This window comes from Mesitornis unicolor, unplaced genomic scaffold (assembly GCF_000695765.1).
Source record: "Mesitornis unicolor isolate BGI_N332 unplaced genomic scaffold, ASM69576v1 scaffold2701, whole genome shotgun sequence".
Taxonomy (NCBI): domain Eukaryota; kingdom Metazoa; phylum Chordata; class Aves; order Mesitornithiformes; family Mesitornithidae; genus Mesitornis; species Mesitornis unicolor.
Window position 1 is genome coordinate 15,335 of NW_010162977.1, and position 25,657 is coordinate 40,991.

Here is a 25,657-nt window from a genome sequence, read left to right on the forward strand (position 1 = left end):
ATCTTAATAAAATACACACCAAAATTGCCAATAGCAAGCCTAATCTGGCAGCAACGTCAAACTAACTCTGCTGGAAACATATAGGAAATGGAAACATGTACTCTTCTCACTGAACTATCAAACACACCAGGTTTAGAATAGCTCCGTTGGAAGGGACCTATACCAGTCTTCTAGTCCAACTGCCTCAGCACCTCAGGGATGACCAACAGTTAAAGTATGTTTTTAAAGACATTGTCCAAATGCCTCTTAAACACTGAGAGGCTTGGAGCATTGACCACCTCTCTAGGAAGCCTGCTCCAGTGTTTGACCACCCTCTTGGTAAAGAAATATTTCCTAATGTCAAGTCTGAACATCCCCTGATGTAGCTTTGAACCATTTCCACGTGTCCTATCCCTAGATACCAGGGAGAAGAGATCAGTACCTCCCTCTTCTCCACTTCCCCATCTCAGGAAACTGTACAGAGCAATGAGGTCGCCCTTTACCCTCCCTCTCTCCAAATTAGACAAGCCCAAAGTCCTTAGCTGCTCCTCACAGGACATTCCTTCCAACCCTTTCACCAGCTTTCTTGCCTCCTCTAGATGCATTCAAGGACCTCCACTACCTTCTCAAATTGTGGGGCCCAGAACTGCACACAGGGCGCAAGGTGAGGCTGCACCAACACTGAATACGGAGGGATAATCTTCTCTTTTGACCGGCTGGTTATGCTGTGTTTGATGCACCCCAGGATGTGGTTTGCCCTCTTGGCTGCCAAGGCACTGCTGTTGACTCATACTGAGCCTGCCATCCACCAACACCCCCAGATCCCTTTCTGCAGGGCTGCTCTCCAGCCACTCCTCTCCCAATTCGTGCCCAGTGTTTCTCTGTCTCATGTGCAGAAGCTGGCATTTGTTCTTGTTAAATTTCATGCCACTGATGATTGCCCAAAGCTTCAATCTATCCAGCTCCCTCTGCAAGGACTTTCAAGAGAGTTGACAGCACCCCTCAGTTTGTTATTTTCAGCAAATGCTACTGGTGCATTCAACTCCTGTATCCGCATCATTGATAAAAATATTGAACAGAACTGAAGACCGAGTCTTGAGGAACTTGGTGCCAGCCAGATGTAGCCCCATTCACTACATCCCTTTGAGTCCTGATGTTCACCCAGGTCTTCTCCTAGGGCATCATGAACCTGCTCATCTCACAGCAGGACAACTTGTCCAGAAGGATGCTGTGAGGGACAGTATCACAAGCCTTACTAAAAGCCAGAAAAACTACATCCACCGTCTTCCCTTCATCCACTGAGTGGGTGACCTTATCATAGAAGGATATCAAATTAGTTACAGGACATTCCCTTTGTGAATCCATGTTGACTGTGGCTGATGATTGCATTGTCCTTTACATGTCTTTCAATGGAAAATCATGGTCCCTGCACCTGTGGCCCTCCAACTCAGAGGACTGGGCAGCTCAAGGTCTTCCAGTATTATTAAAGACTGAGGCAAAAAAACCCATCAAATGCCTCTGCTTTTTATTTATCCCTATTTTTCAGGTGACCATCTTCAACAAGTATCTGTCCAATGTTTTCCTTGGATCTCCTCTTAATATTAACATACTTAAGAAGCTAGTTCACAGTTGAAGCAAATACGGCTTTCACCTTTCTTCTCCCTGTCCTGCCAACCCCATTAAAACCAGGCCTGCAAGTTCTGTTGCTTAGATAGTTAAGCACACTGAATACTCTTAGAAAATGCTATATCCAAAGATCTACTTAATTAAACTATTAGTCTTAATTAGACTTAACAGTTGTAGCTAATTGCTGTGATTGTAATCTGGGCCAGCTGCTGATGTTAAACTACTATTCACGAGTACAGATCTCCAGATGAATTGTACACAGCGGTTTTGTTGTTTCCATGAGCTAATAGAAGGAGTAAAACTGTAACTGAGCCTGCTTGGTCATCTGGATAAGGCCTTGAATCTGGGCTGGAGGCAATGATGTGCCTTTTCTGTGGTTTCTCAGATCATCTATGGCAGAGAGAATTGCATTTCTCCCATTCCAGGCCTTTTGTCTCAAATACAGGCACGTACTCTTAACAGTAGTAAACCACAGTACAAAATTCCTGCTCACAGAGAAATGACAGATGGGCAGCTAAATCTTCATAGGTGAGAGGGATTATTTCAAATACATTTATGTCCACCTGAAAGTGCACCAAATTGGTGGAATATTACTGAGAGAAACTGTGCATAGCACAAGCTTCAGTCCCAGTTATTTCAAATAAAGGACTAAATCTTTTCTATTTTCTAATGCACTTCAGTACCACAACTGAAGTGTTTGAAAACACCATTCATTCGCCATGCTCCTTTAATAATAGATTTCTACAAAAACCCATGCTTGCAAAAATCTGTCTGAAAGTATTTATTGAAATAAACAGGAGTTACTCAGGGGCACTCAGACATTAGATACCAAGTGATATCAGATAATTTCAACTTTTGTGCATTTAATTTAATATAATGATAGGCTGACTGAATCATTATTCACCTGTCTGATGATTCAAAGCTGAGACATGCTGAAACCATTTAAATAATGATAGGATTATTCATTTCTTTAATGAAAGAACAGCAACTTATATTCACATCTACCAATCTTCTTTTCAGGTGATGCTAACAAGGGAGACCAAGTTCAAGACACAAAAATTCAAAACTTTAACAGTTTAACTGAGTACTTAAACTTACTGATGTGATACTCAACATTGAGTTCCTTGGGCCAAACTTTCCTCTTTCACTTGGCGTGAAAAAAGATTTGTATGTAGGTAAAACGATAAATATAAAACACAGTACAAACAAGGCATCTAAAAAGAATCCAGAAGCAAAAAGAATTGCAGCCTTTGAAAGACATTCTCCCTGTGGAGAAGTTATCACTACAAGGTTCTGCCAAAAGGACAATCAGGTTTAGTAATTAATTCACTTACGGTAAGTTTTCTCCACTGTGCAAGTTGTTAGCACGAAGCAGACCATAGAAAGAGACATGAGTACTGTCTGCTGAAGAGTTCAAATCGTGTTCTTTACCTTCCCTAATCATTGTACGTTTAAGCAGACTTGAACATTTCAGTGCCAGCTCCAAAGCATCCATCCAACACCTGCCTAAAGACAAATTTATTATTAGACTAAATGAAGTTAACTGAACTATACAACTTCCATTTCCTAATTTCACAATCATTTTGAGTCTGCTTACACTGCCTTTGAAGACACACTTCAGAGTTGTTCCATATTATATGCACTGGATTTTATAATCTGATGGGGACATAACTCACAACTACCCAGGTTTGGTCCAAGGGATGCTTCAGGGTAGGACAAGCAAGGTAAATCAAGCTTCTCTTAGAGCATATTCCAGCACTTCTTCCTTAAGGTCCCATCTAGGTCCTGACTGTTGAATTCCTCCAAAGCTGTCTGCAGTACTCCTCTAGCTTTGAAGACTAAGTAACTGCACCAGTTGGCAACATTTGCTCATCTATTACATGGTAACAATGTGGAAAAGTAGCTATAACACTAGCACATAACTGTTTTTTCCATATAATAGCAGACATTCTAATTTTTAATTTTATTTTTTTTTTGCAAAAAGTAACTAAACAAATTTGTGTGTCCTTTCCACTCCTTATTTCTTCGTTTCCAGGTATCTAAGCCATGTTCAATACAGGAGGCAAACAGGGTCCCATTTTTAAAGTCTGCAGGGGTATGGTTAATTAACCAGTAGAAGAAAAGCAGCTAGAAAGGTTACACAACAGTCCTAAATTTTGTTTCCACATCGTAACCTTTGAAGGTGGTTGCACTGATATTGACCACCACTTTACCAGTCATAAAGGGTGTTACAAAACCATATTTTGAGCTAAATTTTAAGACTAGAACGTTGTGCAACTGCTGCACTTTATAATACATAAAGTGTTACATAAACATATATAATTAAAGCATTCTAGAAATATAAACATGTCCATGTTAGCAACCTAGAAAGGAACTAGCTTGAGACATACATTAACAGTTAAATCTGAAATACGCCCTTCCCCCTCCTCTACCCAGCCAATGCAAGGCAACTGCAGAGAGTTCAACGGCAGTTTCTTCAGGTCAAAATTTTCCTTCAATAACCATGAATAACTACTAGTACAAACACAACTGAATGCACTAAGCTAAGGGAGAACCTTAACAAAAACTGCAGTCACAGTGCTGTAATAGACATGTTAAGGCAACTGAAGCCATCTCTTTCTAATAACTAACTGCTCTTAGCTAATAACTAAGCACTGAAATAGTTAGTTACCATCTGATTCTGAAGCGGCTCGGATGATCAAATAACTGCTGGGCAATGGCTGAGTTATAGAACCAACTGCTTCACCTTTGGGACCCTTGAAATACACAAAACAAGCAATAGCATCAGACATTTCAGCTCAGTTTTACAGTTCATCATACAATGTAACAACAAGCTGACACACCGCAGGGCTATGTACTGTCACTCAGCAACATCTAATGAAGACATGGATGGAAAGATGGACAGCCCTCTTTCACTGGATTTCTTCTTCAAAGACTTTGTTCTAAGTATAGCTCCAAATTCAATCCCGCTTCAAAAAGAACGGTCTTTGGGATTAAAATAATTTTTGATGTGGGTTTTTTGGTTGGTTGGTTGGGTTTTTTTTTTTAAGTAAGACTTGGCACAGTAACTTGGAAATGCTCTGCTGATGCTACTTGTATAGCAAGACGACAAAAGCATCAAAAGGAATGCTACGGGGGAGTCACCCTCACTGTCGAGGGATTCCTGCAGATGGGTGTAAAGAGATCACAAGGAAGAAGCCACTCCTCTTCAGCTCAGTATTTCAGCTGAAGAGGCAAGACTGAAAGCAAGCAAAACTAAAGACACGTCTGTGGGGTGGCTTAAGAGTTGATTTACAACAAACGCTGCCCCGTAGAAGACCCGCACTTGTACAGCAACAGGTTCTTCCCCCTCCGGTCCCATTGGTTATTGATGAGAGCAAAGGTTCCTCTCAATTCCTACGAGGATGCTATGGATCACTGCACAGAGAGACATGAGGGCAAGCCAAACCCCTGCAGAGAACAGGAAGTCCTCTTCAGTGATCCACTTCACGCTTACTTTACATGACAATGTGTGTGGTGTCTCAGCAGCATCCAGAACTGCATGGTTTTTGCCTGTCTTCAAAAGACATATAAGCCAACTGATACTTAAAAAAAAACGGAAATAACTCCTCCCACTCCAACACTATGTATTGCTATAGGAACCCACTCATCCTTTCTCTCTCCCTCCTTCCCCTTCAACCTTTCCATCTATCCAGCGGTCAATTCCACAAAATATTTAGATGCCTAACTGTAAGCTTGGCATTTAAATAAGAAAAAAAACCAGATGCCAAGGTCCATAAAAACATTTACATGCTTAAGTCTCTCTATAAAGGGTATCAGCAGGACACCATGACATTATGTTCAACCAAAAGACACACAAAGGATGTCAAATGCCAAAGTTTAATTTTCAATATTTCACAAATTAAAAGAAAAAAAAAATCCAAAAGACCTTTCCATTTGTGTCGAGCTTCATTTTGGAATAAAATGCTAAACAACAATTTTAAAGCTCCTTCAAAAAAGTTTCCCTGTGGTAATTTTAAGACAACTGATAGGCAAAGAGGGCTGTATTAAACATACTTGAAGCTATTGTTGAAAGCTGGGTTAAGCCTGCCTAACTGATGAGTTAACACATTTCAGTCTGGATTGATTTCCCCCAGGGAGAAGCCTGATGAAAAGCCAGTACAAGGCTTAGAAGAGGGAATTGGAAAGCCAGCAGAAGTTTTGAGCAGAAGCAGATAAAGGCAGATATTTTAGAAGCAAGCAAATGAAACAGCCAGAACGTTTCTGAGGGTGAGACGTGGGTAACAAGGAGTATTGGTGGCATTTAAATACCAAGAGGCAAGCTAGTGCTGGTGTAAATGATGTTCAGAAACTCCTGAGTAGTCAGTACGGAGTAACAGCAACTTGGGTTTTAGAAACAAGATTCCCAACCTCAGTCACCCTCTGAGTGAGCAGAAATGTGTTTGGTGAAGTGGCAATACAAGGATTAGGAGTTAGTGGGTAACAAGGACCAGGAAGGAAAACCCCATCCATGAGCAACCACTGTCCCAAGGGCAGGCAGGGACAGATCTCACTCTCACTGGGCCCTGGGGAGGGGAGAGCACCTCAGCTCAAGGCAGGGGAGATGTGCTGGGGCGCTGCACAGAGGAGACTGCGGCACCATGGGTGCACCAACGCCATGCAAATACCCTAGCCCATCACAAGTCCTCGAACTCTCAGGTCACAGGGCACAGACTAAGGGCAGATCTCTGCCCGCGAGATCTCCCTTTAGGGTTATTCTGTGGGCATGCAGGGTGCACTATTCAGTCTGTACCAAACTGCTATAATTTAGAGATGAAGCGTGGTTTTGGTGTTTGGTTTTGTGGTGGTTTTTTTAATGCAAGAAAGCTATACTACTTTAGGTGCTATGACAATACATTAATTAAAACTGAATGAATAATTTGCAGTGAACATTTAAGTAGGTTGACTTATTTTGAAATAACAGTTCATGGATCTTGATTTCCTCTGATTGATTACTGTTCCAAAAGCACTGGACATTTTTCTTTGTTATCACTCATTATGGTTTCAAAATCAATTTTCTGTATGTTAGTGTTCTGCACAAGAGAAACATCAATTTCCAGTTGTTAGGGGACTTTATTTGAACTCTCTCTGTTCCTGACAGAACACTGGTACAACTACTCCAATACAAGGTAATGGGGCAAGTTAAAAATTCCACTAGATTAAAAAAACTGTAAAATTTACTTCCTACAGAATATGCATGCCAATAAAACTCAAATGCCATGAACATTCAGAGAAAGCAATAAAAACTGATAGGCACTCACACTTGACTAAATCTACTCATGCAGTAACTGTTCTAGTTACTAATTTTAGGAAACTGAAACGGCATCAGGACTGGGCACACGAGGATGCCAGAATGAGGTACAGTGCATCAGCTACCTCGGGGTGCAGGAGGAACATCAGAGACCACAGCAACAGGCTTAAGGGCGCGTGTGAATGGACTGAGTGGCCACCAACTACTGCAGAAGAGAACTTGCAGCCTGCCAGAAGGACACACCACAGGCAGTGTGCTCAAGCGAGGAAATCTCCTGCAGTACTGAGACCCGCGTACATGTTTCTTGCAATGTCATCTGTCTGCACTGATGGCAAACAAGGCTCGTTCTGGTAAATCTACTCTGTAAATCAGTCAATTGCTATTACACTTACGAGAGTTTGCCTCATGATAATAAATCTGTAACTAGGACGTTATAATTGACTAGGTAAACAAGACAGAAAAAGGTTTCAAACTTCAAGGCCTTCCATGTCATTAAACCCAGTAATTCTCAACTGCGAATAGCCAAACCAAAATGAATAAACGCCACTCCAGCTCTCAGCACATTTAGAATGGACAATATCAACTTGTTCAGGTTCAAAATTTGACCTACCTTAAAAAAGTAAAAATCTGGTGGGGCATGTCCTCTAATTTCTAAATATCTAGTTAAAAAAACAAACAAATCCATTTCTCATTGCCAGGCAATAAAGAAATATAAGACTGATTTGTGATCTTCTGTAGACAGGCCACCACTTTGCAATGTATGTATACATGATGACAAACAATTAAATCACATCAACACTAAACCCTACAGCTTTGAAAAAGGATATGAAGTTTGTGTTCTGCAAATGTGAGATCACCGCTAATTACTGAAAAGTCTTCCTTAGCAATGGTAAAATAAAACTGTTCAATAGCAACTACAAAAGATTTTATCTAAGCTTGGTAAATGTAGATAACACTGATAAGGATAACAAGACCACAAACAAACATCAGGAACTACACCAGCTGACTGACTTCCCAGGCTGAGATAAAGACAAAATCAATGCAGCACATTCTACAGATGTGACAGTACCTCTAGATCAAGATAAGATTCAGAAGATACAATCTCACAATTAATAACTATCTTAAGATGAATGTTGCAGAGAGCATAATTAATTTATTATGACAAGTGTCCTAATACTGTACAGTCATTTCATCTAAAGCAAGATGTCATTTCAGGAGGTAAATATGTTCACTTGTGCTGTGCTTCCACACCCCCTCTCCATATGTAAACACAAAACAAGGACTATTATAGCTTGTTTACTAGAGTCTAAACAGTGAATATCCGCAGACATTAAAGATTCTTACGAGAAACTTAAATAAACCTTTGCTGTGCAGAACACACTGCGCTTTCCAACACTTACAGGTAAGAGCTGCTCACAATATTATATCATGTATGACAAAGCAAACCAACATCAGAACCGAATGAAAACATTTATCTTCCTAAAATTGTAGCCAAAAAGGAACACAGTTGGCTAATAATTTGTAATATAAGCTATTATAGCACACGGAAGTAATTAGAATTTCTACTCTTATAAGCACATTGAACTAAGCTGACATTTTATTACATGAATATAGGGCTGGAAGCCAATAAATGTTTATAACATATCTCAACTCTTTCACTTAGCCAAATCACTTGCCTTCTTAATTTCTCAGATTTGACTGATGAAAAGTATGACATTACACACTCATTCCTTCCACTTACATGATTGCCAGTGACAGTATTAACCTTTTTAGTGGCATCCCTCTGCACACCACACTTCTGAAGCTATTTACGTATACAGAGCAGCATAAGTCAAATACTTTTTGTGATGAAGAGGACTACATGTTGAAGGCTTGTATTCAGAACAGACAAACCATTAACGTTATAACAGAAAATACAGTTCAGTTTTTCATTAAGGTTGTCTTTACTCATAACTGGCTCATGCTAGTCATCTGTTAAAAACCATATATGCTACCACTAACCTTTATAGCCCATATGGACTGCTCCAAAGGATGAAAAAGTTTGAAACAAAAGCCATCTTTTTTAGAAGGCCTCTCAATGAGTTCACAAGCGTTCAGGAGCACTGTTCCTACCCACTGGCCATTTTTGGGCGTTTTGTAAACAAGCAACACTCCTGGTTTCAGTACACACCACAGCTTGGTCCAGCTTTTCAATGTACCACGAATCTAGAAGACAAAGAGTTAGTTTTAGCTCAGTGAAGCCAATACCAAAACCACCCCTCTTAACAAATGAAAATTTAAATTTAAATTACTTATTAGTTTTTATCTGAAGCAAAGTTTAATGAGGTCTATCAAGAGTTTACCCAGGTTTATCAAAGACAATACAAAGGTACTATTTCAGTGCTCACTATTCTATTCTTTCTTGATGAATACTTAATCTACAACTGGGTATACACACATCCAGATATGGGAAGTACGGCAATTCATCTGAAACCTTAATGCATTTTCCTATCTGGAACATATTTTATAACTAGCATGAAGACAATCATCTTCAGAAACTGAGTTCCTTTGAAAACAGGGCAGATGTGCGATAAAAATTTTAAAAAAAGATTCACAAAATAACTCAGATATATTTGAATTTCTTAGATAAAACCCCTTATAACAGCTGTTAGCTTCAACCCAGTGAAATAGAAGATCCTTTCAAGTCCCTGAATTTGCACATCTCATTAGACTGCTTGCATCAATTCTGTCAACTCCGGATTTTAATTACCTCTGCCTCCGTAGGACTGAATGCCAACTTGACATCTGAGCAGTGCTTTAGCTTGTTTACACTGACTTTTCAAAAACTGGAGAAACTATTCCCAGACAAGCTATTGTTTGAAGCTAACTACAAAGAATGGGCAACAGATCTTTTTTCTTGTAAAATTTCCAAGGAATGTATTTACAAATTTAATGAATTATAGACAAATATATGAACTGCATTACTGCTGATGACACTGACTTCTATCTTTGAGAAATTAATTCTTCCCATTTTGTATCAGTATTAGAGGACAGTTAGGCCTTAAGAGAGAAAAGAAAAATACAAGAAATATACAAGAAATTTTGTATTCAAATATCTAATATGACTGAACCACGTTCACTATTGTAACGGATGTAACAGAGCTTCAGTTCACAGTGTAAAATAAAAAGGACAAAATACGAATCATAAGCCAACTCATCTAAAGTTAATGGATACACACACAAGATGCATGTGACTACAGTGACTGCAGTAAGTGAGAGCTAGGCTCTTCTACTATTCCCCTAGGATCTGAGCACAGAGACCCTGGGATGCAATCAGTGGCTGCTGCGCTTGTAGAAAAACATTAACGGCAAGTAAAAGATTGAGCCTTTTCTGCTCTGGTCAGAAAGAAGCAAGCAGCTGCTGCATCTTCAACTCAGGTTTCACACTTGGATTCTGACCTTCAGCCAGTCAGCCATAACAATAACTGATGGGTCTGTGATAGTGCTGAGTAATTCTTTTGTAGCTCTCTTCTTTTCTTCTCTGTAGTTTTTCTTTTGAACCTGTAAATATTAATAAAAATATTTACAATGCCACAGCCATAAACCAGTAATCTGAGCACAAAAGACATCTATCACTAAAAGCTGAGGAAAAATATGCTAAATTCAATTTGCAATACAGACACAGAAGTAGCTTCAAAACTGAGTATCTGACTTTTAGTTGTGAACAACTCATGCTCTGTTTCAAGAGCAGCTACCATGTAACCAATTTCAGATTCATCTAAAATTTGCTTTTAGAACTGAGGACTTTGAAACTCCTGTTAGAATCACAGGGGGAAAACCAAACAATCCCTTTCCCCTGCTTCCTTTCCTAGTGTAAAGTATAAAACCAAATTTAGGCCAGATGCATATTTACATGCACATTATCTGATCAGCAGTCTTTACTCACCAATTATTACTTTAGTAGAAAGTTACAGCATTGTATCTCCCTGTCTTAGAGCCAAATAATTTTATGTTTCTCCTGACATAATATCTGCCAAACAGTGGAGCTTGGTCGCCTTACAACACAGGGGAAGAAGGCAGTAGAAATACCACAGGTACATTACAGCTTTGGTAATTCAATTTGTCATTTGTCATATCATTGCATGTCTTGAGGGTCCCTGCCAACCTGAATTATCTTATGATCTTCCAAGTTATCGTACAATCTTGTGCCATCTTAAAGACTGCATTACAGAAGCCTGTACTCAAGGAACAGCACAGTAAGATTTGAAGAGAATAAACACCACAACTTCTCACAATACTTAAATATTCCATAGGTCTCATTGCTACTTGTTTTTTTGTCTTCTCATTAGAGAATACAGTAAAACTATGTGAATGCATTTATAGCCCACAAGGAGTTGGAAATAAATTCACCTTGAGAGATTCTTTTTTTGTAAGTTTGCTTGAAGATAGAGAGATGTCCTTCTCAGAGCCATTGAAAAGCTTGGATTCAGACTGAAATTCACAAAACACATCACAAATAAATGACAATGACAGACACAAGGACATATTGTTGCAGGCATTAGAAAGTGCTTGAAGTGCAGAGTTATATTTGTAAGGTTCCCATTCCCACTTACTTCTCTACTGTTTCTCTCACAGGGAAAAAAAGTACACATGAGCTGTTCACCACTTATTTATGGACTCTTTTCTCATAAGGTTTTATGGGAAAGAAGTCGGAGATTCCTCCAGAAGCAGCTGAACTATATACAGTAAATACTTGGCCCATATAACCTGTTACTTCACATGTCACAGTCCTGACTAGTTTGACATTATTTTAGCATAGAGAAAGTTTTAGGAGAATCCCGGTGTTTAAACACAGGAGTTGTTATGCTGCCATGACATACAAATCCCAACATCTTCATTCATAACTTGACAGCTCCTCTGAATGGATTGCTATGGAGACACTTACCCCGTGACCCATGAAGGAAAAGACAGCCTCTTCAGTCTAGGACTCAGCGCTCTATAAATCACCAGAGTAAACTGACCACTAATGGCACTCGTTCTGCTCCTTCCTCCCTAATCCCACGCTCCGATTACTTTGCAAGTCATCTTCAAGAAGCTGACAGTGGTGACAGACAGGAATAGGACCCAGGTCAGTTCACAAAACCCAAGTCCTTGTTCATGGCAGGACGAGGTGCTGCCTCAGTACCAAGCGTTTGCTCCTTCCTGCCTCCCACCCACATCTCGCAAGGTTCAAAGTTTATTCCTTGGCATCTGTTGCCTACTAGTTGAAAAGGAACTAGAGCCATCAAATATTCACCTTGGGATACAGAGCTCTTAAAAAAAAAAAGGAAAAAAATAAAAGAAAAAGTGGAGTCTATCACAAAGTTATCATGTCATTCCTACTGCAAGTCAGAGTAGGTATCCACTATATGTAAAGTTCAGATAAATCACAGAGAGTTGCATTTCTTTGTGCACTGACATATAAGCCTGATGGACCAAAAGTTCCTGCCTAGTCAAAAATAAAAAAATCAATGTAACCTTCTAAACTGTGTGAATTGAAGGGCAGTTTATAAAAACTGCTTCTCAAGCTGTTCAGCGTTTCTGACGAATCATTTCAAATCTCAGACTACACTGCAAAGTCTATTCACTGAATTTCTACTTTGGAATACTATAAAAGAAGAGTTTAAAAAAAGAGTGATTTTTGAGAGAGCTTACTGCAATAGTAAAACCAGTGCACTTGAGCACTCTTTTTCTTAACACACAAGTTGCTCAAACCAAAGAAATAAAAATTAAAGATTTAGAAGTGGAACAAAGCAATTTAACTTTGACCCTACTTTGATGCCTTTAATACAGAACTAAGACTTTACAGGGGTCTACTTAGATAGCTATTATCAGAAAGATGTGCAATAACTGGCAGAAAGTAATTTTATCTCAAGATCATTTCAACAATAAGTAAATGTTCTCTAACTTCCATATGCATCTTGGAAAAATGAAGGAAGCCTCTTTGTGTTAAAGATACGTTCTTGACACTCAAAATTTGACAAGCATACAACTTGAAATTTAATTCCCCTATCTAAAACCTAAAGGAAATACAGTACTTTAAATGTAATAACAGAAGAGGGGAAAACGCTTATCGCTGTCACATAAGAAGGGGTAATGAATTCGTTATGCAAGCTATAATGGAGAAACTTAAGCAAAACATTCATAAATATTCTAGTTGCTCACTAACAGAAAGCTAATGCAACCTAAAGGTCATGCATATAAAATCCCCGAACAAGTAAGTACCACAGGTCACAAAAACTAATTTTCTCAGTATCTCAGTTGTAAAGCTCACTAATATGACACTGAGTAAAGGTCCATATTTAGAGCTCATCAACAGATTATGAGACAGATCAGTGATTTGTATATTTTTAAGGCAGTAACTTTCTCAGTGCTAGATCCACACAAAGTGGATAGGATCAAAATCCAAAAGAAAGAAGAAAAAAAACCCAAAACATTTTAAGAGAACCTACTGCAACTCCTAGTGAGGTACATTCAGTACCAGATCCTGGGCAAGTCTCACCACTGCTTTTCCATCCTTACTTAGAAAGGAGGGCTGCTACTTCAGCTCCACAGCTGCAACAGACAGTTACCACCATCTGCTAGCCTGAAGTTTATTTGCGGGTTATAAAGGGACCACTACTCTTATCAAGCCCCACATGCAGTAATTGCAAAAATATGGATGAAGAAAAATATGTATTATTATGTGTATTATATTAGAAGAAGTAGGAATATTTGGTCTCATCTCTGACAGCAGAAAGACACAACTAAAAGTAACAGCAAACCACACAAAGACTGAAGATCATGGGAAGACAAGAACCAAGAAAAATAAATAAGAGAAAAACCAAATTGGACAGTCAAAGATAAATGATTAATAGAGTCTGAAATAAATCCCAGTTAAAAGAGACAGTATTAACTTGATTTCCAAGTCAAAAATTATTTAGAGGCTTCTGGACCAACATAAATATCTTGACCAGAAGCAAGCTGGCTGGTAAAATATGCTCCCCTACAAGTGAGGTTCTAAGATGCAGCAAAGCTGAGAGATGCAAGTTGTGTGATTCCGGGTCAGATGTAAGACACCAACAGCTTGAAGTGCTTTGCTACACACCACAGAAGTGCAGCATCAGCTGCAGAAACTGATCTGCTCACCCCAGTGCAATTCTGATGACACCACATAAGCAGAGAAACACTACTATAATCTTTAAGTCGCTTTGATTTCCTTTGGCATCTGTTTAACATTTCTCTTGAAGGCTGTGACACATGGCATATCACAGAAAAATGTGTCAAATAGTACAAAATTGGTTTTTTTGAGTGCAATCCCCCCATCTGCCTGTGTCTAGGGCCAGCTCTGACACTGCAGGACGTTGACCTTGCAGCTGGGGGAAAAAGCTGTGTGAGAAAGCAGCGGGAAGCAGCCATCTCCCCCACTTCTCCTGGGAGCTCCTTGTGTTCAAACTCAGGCTCTCACCCTCCCCACTGCAGAGCGGCCCATGTCTGCTGCACCTTGGCAATCTGTTTTAAAACTTTATTGCCACATTTGCCTCTAAAAACCAGTGGACATCCTAGCAGAAAATAGAAAACCACACAGCTGGGTAATTCAAAGCCTTTAAACCCTGTCCTGTAATCACGTCTAAATAAGGAAGACGAGTGAACTTAGCCACTTCATTCAGTGACCAAATCATACACAAAATACAATCTTTTCCTCTTCTCTTTAATCTTTAATGTCTTGAAGAGAAAGAGACGCCTGCTTTATGAGACAGCCATCTGAAAACAGTTTTCTTCTGGAATTCCACATTCTAAATACATAAAAATTAGTAGATAAAAATTCAGTGCACTGATATGCCAGGCACTTTTGCTTACCAAAATGCTCACACTCTTCAAGAGTTACAACAGGCCAACAAATAAAGTTGCATGAGAGCGCCCTATGCAGTGTCCTAAAACTGACTGGTTCTATAACTGTAACCTACAAATTTAAAAGGACTTGGGAAAGGAAAAGATAGCTACGGTAGATTTTGCTCTATGCAACTACAGTGTGCACACAGTTTCAATACCATCAGAAAATAACATTTCATTCTGAATAAGAATGCTACTCCTGTAAGCTAATTGCAATCAGAACAAAATACAGCTCTGGAGAGAAGAGACTACATAAAACAAGTCTTTTTGGTTGGCTCAGGAAGTCCATGTTTTCTTCCTCTTTAAAGCTTAGCCATGCCAAGATGCTATGGCTTGGTGACTGCAGCATCCATCTCCCAAATCCACTTTGGACGCTCTCAGTTTTCACACTCCCTCTCAGTAAGCTTTTTCCATCCCTTGGATGGAAACACTGTGATGATTATGAACTTGCCTGGCTCCTGCCTTTTCCATTTCTAATATCAAGACTACCAGAAACCATCATCATATGTAGCAATTATATCCAGCTTAATGTTCTGCTGAGCACACTTTCCTTTGCAGTCTCATTGCCTCAATGAGCTGGGCCTTTGTATCTGAATTCTGAGGTTCAGAAGCCTTTGCAACAGACAGAACAAGAGACTACACTTAACTATGTTTTTAATCTGGCAGTTTAAGCCATTAAACTAAACCTTTTCCAATTACAGTTTCTTTAACATTCTTGTAAGAAGATTTGCTGCAGCTCAGTGAACAGCACCTTCACCCACAGCTTAAAAGGATTTTAAATTCTGTTCCATAGCAAGAATTGGCCTCCATCCATCGTTACATTTGGCAAGACCAACATCCCACCCCAAGATGACACTGAGAAGACTCCACGTCTCATTTTTACTAATTTGAACAGTCGATTTTCATGGCATTCTGAGAACTATATTAAGAAATTCCCTTTAATCTTTACCTATTGCTGAAGAGTAAACTTCAAGATCACCTACCACAAAAGTTAAACACATTTGCATTTAACTAAAAGTGCACAACTCCCCTGCACACTGACATTTTTAAACCAGATTAGGAGGCTGCTTTCCTTACCTTGCTTTTTGACATGGAATGTGCAGTATCCTCTTTGCTTTGTGACACATCATCCTTCCCTTTGTCAAAACCTTAAAGAAAAGACAGCATCATTGCAAGTGATTCGAAGACATGAAGATTTTATATAAGCTCGCCTTTAAAAGAGATTTGAAAATTGTGTTTTAGCATAAAAAAGTGCAAGCAAATTGGATTTTTGTATACATACCAGTCCATCAACGGATACCATCACATCAATGGATAACATACCAGCTACCACAACATAAACTAATTTAACACCCACTAAGAGATGAGAACAGTCCACTGTATTTGGACAGTGCTACAATCCAATAACCTGATGAATAGCAAATGCGGTGCATAAACTTTTGACCTTTTATCTTCCTGATCTCCCCTGTCTGCATACACACATACACAGAGCTGCATAGTAAATAAAGCATTTTTTGGTTTGCTCATTTCTGTAGCTAGAAATAATTGTTAAATACCACCTACATGAAAGCAAATCTAAAACACTGATTAAGATTGCCAGTCAGTTTTCTGCAAGAAAATTTAAAAGGTTGCTTGGACTAACCTTGAATTTATACTTTTTATAAACAGGAATAAGACAAACTGCGCAAAGTATTTAAGTAAAAATGCCACCATTTGCATGTCCTCCAGACAGAGGGCAGATAAATATGAAGTCGTACTTAACTTCCAGAATAATCCACGCAGCTGAAAGGCCTTGCCTGGCTCCGTCAGTGGTACCCAGCAGAGGGCACTACACCAGCAGGTAAATTGCATAAACGGACACCAAAAGCTCTTCTGAGCCTCCCTCTGAGCATCTTCCAAACTTCGAAATAGAAATTGGTAGGTATATCTTTAAAATGGGAAGATTTATCACATAAAGAGTTTGATTTCACATTCTCCAGGGCAGCGGGTGTATGTGTGGAGAGACTTTGTGAGCTTTAAAAGAATTTTTAACTCTCTGCAGCAGTGCTGAGTAGTCTGTTCAGTGTAGGATTATTATTAATTTTTTAATTAGTATTGTCACTCTTCCATAACTTAAAATACTCAGAAACTCTAAGACAGGACTGATTCATCTATCACAAATACACATCTTGGGAAGTTTCACTAAGTTATAGAGGTATTAGGTTGGTCTTCAGGTTATATGAGAAATCTGAGGTTCCTCTTAGTTTTGGTCTCATAGCCAGTTTTGTTTGTTTGCTTGTTTTGTTTTGTTTGTATTTACTACCTTTTGCAGAGATTTTTTTTTTAGGACCAGATTTTTAAAAATTATATACTGCAATACAATGATATTTCATTTTATGTTTACAGAAATAAAACCATATATGCCTTTACAGAAAGAAACCATATATCCCTTTACATGTCTTTATAGAAGCCCCTCTGTGCATAGTTCATTAAACCCATCCTTTTGAAATTCTTCCAACACGACCATGATAGGTTTTTCATCTAATGAAAACCTATAATGCAGAAGACTACTTGAACACAGGGAAGTACCACCTAGACAGGCAAAAGATTTGCAGTGCTAGGGAATCCAAAGGAAAACAAAACAAAACAGAATAAAGCAAAACAAAACCCCAAAACCTCCCAAAAAATCTCTCCCCCCCCAAAAAAAACCAACCCCAAACTAAAACATTTTCTACAGCACCAGTCATCAGGTGCTGAAACGAAACAAAGACTGCTTCAAGCCTCAGAGGACAGACCTGCCTTAGATCACTGAGAAGTGATCAGATTTGATGCCAGTCTTAGGCAGTCAGACACACACCAGAACCATCAAAATGAGATTTTCTCTTCACTCCCACAGTCAAAAGAAATTTCCAATTAGGAACCAAGTTCCACTCGAAGTGCAATGCAGCTATTTTCTAATGGCTTTCGAGTTTTTATGTGTTTGTTCATATGCACATACAAAAGAATTAGCAATGGGAATCGACAAGAAAGTGCTAAGCCATGATAGTTCTTACAGAAGAGAAGCTGTAATGCACAGCCTGCTTTCTAAATCACAGCATCTCTAAGGGCTCTACACATTCTTATCTAACACACATCTGGTTTTATTTTCATAAACAAGCTTTGCATTAGTATCACCAATGAAAACAGAATGAAGCACTGCATCCCAGGGAAGCAGACACAAAGACCAAAGCTCAGTGGCATTTCCCCAAACTTCACCTCCTTGCTTGCAGAATCTCAAGCCCAAGAGGTGTGGGTCCTTGCAGATTCATAAACATGCCACCACCTTGCCCTGCTCTGCCTTGGTCTGTGAGGAAACCCAAGCAGTCAGCTTCACGTCTCACACCATGCTGGAACTTTACCTTCTGCAGAAGGGATAAGCTTACTCCAAAATGGACTTTTCTCTCCATGTGATAAAAAAAAAAAAATCAATCATAATTTAGGTGCTGATCCAGACACAGCCTTACCCAGTGTAAGGACACTATTTCCAGGGAGCCTCTAATAAGATGGAGAGACCTCAATACCATAAGCAGTCTCACTTCTTCTGACAGGAACAGTTTGATACTAACGCCTGCAGGGAAATCTGTACTGAAACATCATAAAAAGCTACATATGGGCCCAAGCTGAGAATGAGATCTATTTTGCCATGGAAATACTTGGTCAAGGAAAAAACATAATCAGCACAATTATATTAATAGAATCCACTGTAAGAAATCCTGTTCTCTCCCTTCCTGCTACCAGTTACGAACAACAAGTTTCTCTATGGATTTGTCACAAAGACAGCAGCAAAGCCAGGGAAACTGTGCTTCTAAATAATGTTTTGGGTTATTGCTGTCTTCATAGTTTTGGTTGCCCCAGAGGGACTGAAAATTGCACCAGAAAAAGTCACTGAAGTCAGTATGTGGAGCAGAGCCTGCCAGGGTATGAGAGGCAGGCTCTCATAAAAAGAATGCATTTCAAGTTTTCCAATGTTCATCAGCAATGGGTTGGGGCTTCGTATTTTAGCTTAGATGCTGTTTTCCAACCCATAATTCAATGGGGAACTCTTTAATAAGATAACCTGAACTCACATTTCACAATGTATAAATCCAGGTATTGAACATGCATTCCCTTTCTGTAACTTCCTCTCTATTAATTCTCTTAGATTTGTGTTTCATTTTCTACCTAATATTGTGACAGCAACCTTCAGAGCCAGGTGAAAGCAAGCAAGTGCAGTCTGAATCAACCTTCAGAGCTGCAGATTGAGCCCCCAGGATTATTTAAGGCACTTCCAGATTTAAAATTAAAAAAAAAATAAAAAAATTATTTTTTAAACACAAGCTCCACCACTGTATCCGCTAAAGCAGTCCTGGCCATCAGGGGTTGTGTTCAGAGCAACACTATGCCTCAATGGCCCTTCTCCCAGTATGACCTTCCTTGTCTTACCATCACAGGCCTCATGGGCTCTGAAAGCTGATCCCAACCCCAGTGCAGGCAGCCACAGTTCATGCTATGACCTTAAAAGCCAAGAGACAGCGCCCATGAATACGTTCCTACTCTGAGCACTCAGCAGATCCTTCAAAACTTACAGATACAAGAACCTGACAACGACCTGCAACGGGAACAACCAGAACTCAATAGATCCCAATGAAACAAAATCAAACAGCGCTTCTTTAGAGCTGAGCTGGAACACACTGTCCATACCAAAAGAAAGAAGTCCTCCAAAACATCGTCTCTGACAAAAAATGAGGAGTATATACATTGAAAGATTGGTGTTAAAGCATCTTTAGGATAAAGTTTGTGGTAGGGTACATTTTAAAACTAAACTGTTTAGTTAAGAGATTTCAATTTTGAAGCATAACACAGGTATCATTCTTTAAAGTCGCACCCGCAATCTGTCCCTTCAATCAGTCTTGAGGGAAAGGAAAAACCAAGACCAACCACATAACATCTCCTACATCTCAAATACTGGTTTCGTTCTTCTCAAAAAATACCACTTGCTATTAGAATACCTGAGAAAAATACATCAGAAAAAAACATGTTACTTTTCAATGTCACATTTATTTTATCCAAAATAAAAAAAGTAATTACTATCCACAGGAGGCTTTTTTCCAATGAACAGAAGAACTAGTAACAAAGCAATGCAATGTATGAAAAGATCACTAATAACAAGCCAAGCAGCAATATTACTCACTTCCAAATGAAAAGCAAGGAGAAAACTGTTTCGATTACCAGCATGCATGTGTGGTTGTAAAGAACAAAGAACTGAGCTGAAAAACTCTGCTTCTGGAAGAACTATCAGCTATACGTAGTGGGAGATATCAGAACTGGTGTTATATCATACACAGGAGACAACAGTCTTTTAAACTGACCGGTTTTCAAAAGCTTGCTGACAACCAGTTTCCAAGTACAATCCCATATTAACTAATTCAGATTCCTCCATGGATTTTGAAAATGAAGTAATCAGAAAAGCAAACAAAGTCCTTTTATGTATTTTCTCAGTCATGTTTTCTTTTGCAAACACCATATAAAATAAACAATAATGACCAAAGAACATCCTCACTGTAACTATAAATAGTGATAAATTATTATCTTTTAGACTGCCAAGAACTACTCCTTGCTTAAACCAAACTGAAAGTATGCCTTCCAGCATGGTAATATTGTTTAAATTCTTCAGATATACGGAAGACTCCAAAAGATAAAACATTTTTTTAGTTATATGTTTACACTTGATTTTTTTCATTAAAAACTGTTTCCCATTTGTTCAGCTTCTTAAAAAGTCATTCACTGTCCACTTACAGACAGCTCTCAGCTTTAATGCAGCATCCTATACAGGAAGGAAGCAAACAGGAAACAAATCCATGTTTGTTTCAGTAATTACCAGCCCACATGCATTTATCTTAAAGGTAGGGAGGATCTGTCTAGCTGCCAACTCCACGCTGTCAAGCGTTGAGATCTTGATTTCCTGAGCAGCTTGAATAACACTCAGTGTTCAATTCTCAGTGGAAGCCTAATCATTTCCTGAAGCTGAGTGAAAGGAAACATTATAGGGTAAAACATGAGGTTTAATAGGAAGGACACGGTGTCCCAAATAACTGCCCCCAGCCAGCTCCCTGCAGCTGAACATGCTGCTCCAGTGATTTTGCAGCCCAGCACTGGCCAGTGATGCAGAGATCCCTCACCACCTCACCCTAAGGTTGGAGGGGAGCTTGGAGTTGCACCCCAACTCTTTTCCAAGGCTTCAGAGTCAGAGCTTACCAATTCAGTGGGCCATTCTGCAGAAAGCATACAATAAAAACTGGTATCTATTTTATTCTGTCCCCCGTCCCCAGCATTCTGGCCCAACGGGACTACGCAACCAAGTACGCATGTGTGCGCGCACAGGACAAATCACACATACAGCGTAATTCTGGGAAGAATGTACAATTCCCACAATGTCCCCATTCACCAAGGGGTGACCTTGTAACACATTTTCAAGCATCACAGTTTCCTGAATTAAACTGCTGAAATTCAGGTATCTGTATCAGAAGTGCACATTATGGACAATGAAACTCTACAAATTCATTTCAATATTCCAGTAGTGTTTTTCAGGCAAACACAAGTCTGAGTAAAAGGAGATTTATGCCCTTTCTGGTGTTACTGTCCTAAAAATCTTGCACTACAGAGTTTAGCAAGGCTATAATTCTAGCCCAAACTCATTCTATCTTGTCATTTTAAGTCAAACCACTGATGCCAAGCACGCAGATTCCAGTTGTTACAGCTAAATTAAAACCTTCTGCTGTACCTTACGATTTTAAAGCAAGTCCATCGTGTGTGGGGGGAGCAGAAAACACAAGGAAGGCAGGCATTTATAAACCACATCACAGAATTTCATTCATAAAAGCATAAACAACCAAAACAAACATTTCAGTCAGTACCAAATACACAAATGCCTTTTAAAGAGAGACGTGCTGTGGTGTAAGCTAACTTACTCACCTATCTACAAATCTTGCCACTACAAACAGCTGTTATCTAAATGCATAAAAGCAATATTCTTTCTGATTTCTACCTACATCTCAGAACGTTACTTTCATTCAAGCTGAAAAATGTGAGGAGGAAATTATATTGTCTTCTGTACATTTTAAGAAAGGCAAGACCAAAACAAACCTGGTAAAGCAGGAGAGAGTTCGTTATATCCTCCAAACGAAGCATTCCGGACAAGCTTTCGGCCATCAGCTCTTGGAGAAAACACAGATGAAATCCCAGCACATGAAGAAAACCTACGTCGCACCGGACCCTCTTCCTTCATGAGTTAAGGTGTTTGTGTAAGGATTATGTTCACTGTGAAAGCTGGTTAGCATTAGCTGTTTGGAACGAGAGTGTTGCAGTGACAGCCTTTTACCTCACATTCTGATGAGTAAGATACAAAAGGAAATAATAAAAAGAAACAAACGAAGGGCACACGTGAAAAATGCAGTGAAGAGACAAATGCTGCCAAATCAGCAGCAAGCCAAGCAACACTAAACTCCTCTCGTCAAACCCATTAGGATGCTTAAAGCAGAATGCCTTTGCTTCAGCTCCTCTCTTCCGCAAATACATCACATCTCGCTTTTCACATCTCAGGTTTGGTCCTATTCATTTCTGCTTTCTAAGCACACAAAAATGGTGATTATTTAGGTTTTAAGGATTTATTAAATCAATTATTTTTCCTGTTAGTCTTTCAAGTCCTAAATTTATACTGCACAAAGCACAACTCATGAACTATGTGGCTTCCCTATTTGTTACTACAAGATATGAAAGAATCTGAAAAGGGAGCTGATGTTTTGCATTATGCAGCCATGTACTTTCCTGTTTAGGCACTAACCTAGCTCGTTTTCATCATGTGATTTCCATGGCTTCTGCATCTTCATTTCTTATTTTATTTAAAAGGTGAGGCAATAGCTTTTTCTTCCTTAAGACTGCCATATTCATACATACAAACCAGCCTGACTCCTGGAAGAGTTGCACAAAATAAGCTCCACAAAAAAGGTTTTTTATTATTCATGCTACAAATATTTAATGCCATGAATAAAACACTTAAATGAACTAACTTAAATTTAAAACATAAAAAGTTCCAGAAATAGTGCTCCAAGTCTAGAAATCAGCTGACCCAAACTGCTCTTGCTGATAGCTACCAGAGTAAAGTCAAATAAGCTTTCCCTAACATCCTCCATCCACTGCTCATTAGAAGGGCTGCTGCTTTGCCCCGAGGACTGGCACGCATGGCCACCCTCTTCCAGAGGTGGAATTTCCTTCCTGTCTGGTGCTTCTCTGCTGATCCCATTTTCCCCATCACACCTTATTTCTGACAAAATATGTTTTGTAACCTACTCTGTTTGCTGGAAAGCAGAAAAATAACAGAATTGACTTGAAAATACGATCTTGCACTCTCCCTTACTCCATACAAGAGGTCTCCTCTTCTTACAAAGTGAAATACATGCCACAAATTAAATCAATGGTAGCGCAAACTTCATCAATCCTCAAATAATATTGTTTACTCCATCGGCTTATGCAAATAAGTGTACTTGCTATTTGCAGCTCAGTAATTTTAGTTCACGTTGGCTCAAGGATAATACAGTAAACTGAGGTATTTTATAACCCCTATGAAAGGTTTTAACTGTGCAGAGTGTATGTGCATTAGTACCTATGGATACATACATTAAAGCACATACAGAAAACACTGAAAATAACTTTTCTGATTATGAAATGTAGGATCCTATGAATGATTAGAGTTTCTTCATGACTCTTAGCAGAGTAATGTCCCAATGCATGCCAAGGAAAAAAGATGTAACTGAAAAAAACAAATATGAGCCATCAATAGAAACCATTATATGTGATATGTAACCTACACTTCTTTTGTACAAGAAGTGAAAAACTCTGTTCACTTGGGCACTTGAAGGGGGAAAAACTGGATGAGTCTGAAACTGTGTTCAGGCCTGTCTCCATCTATTCATTAGTGTGTCTCATACTTCTCTCAGCTGAAGCAATCCTTGTGCAGATATGCCAAAAGGAACAGAAAGAGCAGCTGACAAACTTAAGGAGTGAAATGGTGGGGCAATGAGGAGGAAATGCAAGGAGGCAAAACGCCTCCTTTATATTTTTTATTTTTTTAACACAGCTCCACATCACTTCTCCAAATTGATATCCTTAGCTACAAAACAGAACAATCAAATCTCTTCAGAAAATGCATTTCATTTTTCCTAATGAAAATCAAGAGAAAGCTGCAGTAGCAAAACTCCCCCTAGGCACAGAAGGAACCGTATACTCTCATTACAGACCTGCCTGGCCCAGTTAATGGATCTGTTATCTGCTCTTTCAGAGTCAGGGCTGTGACCCTGCCCAGGAGGACTCTGCTGACACCATATCAGGACGTGTCTCTGTGTCCTGCACCGCACTGGCAGGGTGGCACAGACCAATGGGAGGCTCCACCAGCAGCTACCCGCGCCGCTTGGCCTGCATCTGCCTCTGGCCACCATGCAAGCCTCTTCTGGAGCCGCTACAGAGCGTGGCTCTGCCATCCTACCAGCTCCTTCCACAACAGCCTTCTCTGACACCTTATCTTCATGGCACTAATGAGCGGCCAGACATCCAGGGGCTTGAGGAAACAACGTGATCCTGAAGGTTCCTTCTCCTTATTCCTCTCTGTGCTTTCTGAGGTCCCTTGACACTGTCCACGTAGCCAAACTGTAAACGAGAAGAGATCAAAGACCTCTTTCTCCTTCCTGTGCCCTTTTCTCCATTTAGAAGTGAAACTCAAATCACTGGGCAGATCAAATTAAGAATACAGGTAACATTATATTACATTTCCCCTCTCTGAAGCTGTCTCCCAACCCAGGAAGCCGTTATCTGGGTATTCTGACTAAGCATCTTCTGCTTTAAATCAGCAGCAATATAGGAGAGGCAGGCTCTGTGCCTTTTGCCAAAATACAGCTCTGTCTCACCACTGCAAAGGATGGGGGAAAAAAAGAAATCTAATTCAAGTTTTTTCCTTCATCTCCCTGCCCCTTAACAAGTCACCTTCATATTTCACTTAAACTTGCAGTGGTAAAACAGTTAATTACATGGTTTAGCTGTAAAAATTCAGTAGTTCTCCAACTTGCCAACAGCTTGTGATTTATTATGCCTGCTAATACTTGTATACATGTGGCTCACCTGCTTCAACTACTTCAAAGCAGTGTGTGCTGCTAGAGAGAGAGCTGACACATCACCGAAAGGCTGGTAGATCAAAGAGAATCTGTAACATTTAATAAAGATGAACATTCTTCTCCATAGTGTGATTCTAAGCTAAAGCTTATTATAACTTTTGAGTATCAGCCTGGAGCATCAAAGAGGCTTCTGCTCTCCATGCACTCAGCACCCAAAGCTCTGAGAAACCTTTTTAATTCCTTGCAATAAATTTGATTCCTGAAAGGCTGCAGAAGTAGTTTTAAGTAGCTGGAAGTGCTTTTATTTGGATGTTCAGTACACAACAATGGGAAGGTGCACTTCATGAGCCACCATATATTCGACATATCAAAAAAAACCAAACAAAAATCCAAAACCAAAACATTTTTCCTCTCCTCTCTGAAAATAAATTCAGATAGAATAGGTCAATCTACTGATAAAACTGGAATTGTTAGCATTCATTAGGTGACCCTAGACTAACAACCCAGGAAGCTTTCTATCCTTTTGATATCAGTTCCCAGAGCCTTAATAATTGATGCACTTAGAAAATGCACTGGCATACGCAGATTGGAAAACTTAATTCTCAGTATACAAAACAAAGGGAAATAGAAGACACATGCAATTTCAACAGCGCATGAACACTTCTGACAAAGCCTAGTTTTAGTTTTAAAGCATTTCTCCAACTGAAAGATATTT

At 39.4% G+C, this 25,657-nt stretch overlaps 1 protein-coding gene across 1 annotated transcript in view; it reads right to left on the bottom strand.

Moving 5' to 3' along the window:
- Positions 1 to 25,657, bottom strand: part of OSBPL8 (oxysterol binding protein-like 8) — a 56,107-nt gene that overhangs the window by 11,718 nt on the left and 18,732 nt on the right. The window contains exons 4-9 of the mRNA XM_010193779.1: positions 15,863 to 15,933; positions 11,285 to 11,365; positions 10,334 to 10,435; positions 8,897 to 9,100; positions 4,277 to 4,361; positions 2,940 to 3,111 (exon numbers count right to left, since the gene is read on the bottom strand). Coding sequence (XP_010192081.1) covers positions 2,940 to 3,111; positions 4,277 to 4,361; positions 8,897 to 9,100; positions 10,334 to 10,435; positions 11,285 to 11,365; positions 15,863 to 15,933 — 715 coding nt within the window. The remainder of the gene's footprint in view (positions 1 to 2,939; positions 3,112 to 4,276; positions 4,362 to 8,896; positions 9,101 to 10,333; positions 10,436 to 11,284; positions 11,366 to 15,862; positions 15,934 to 25,657) is intronic.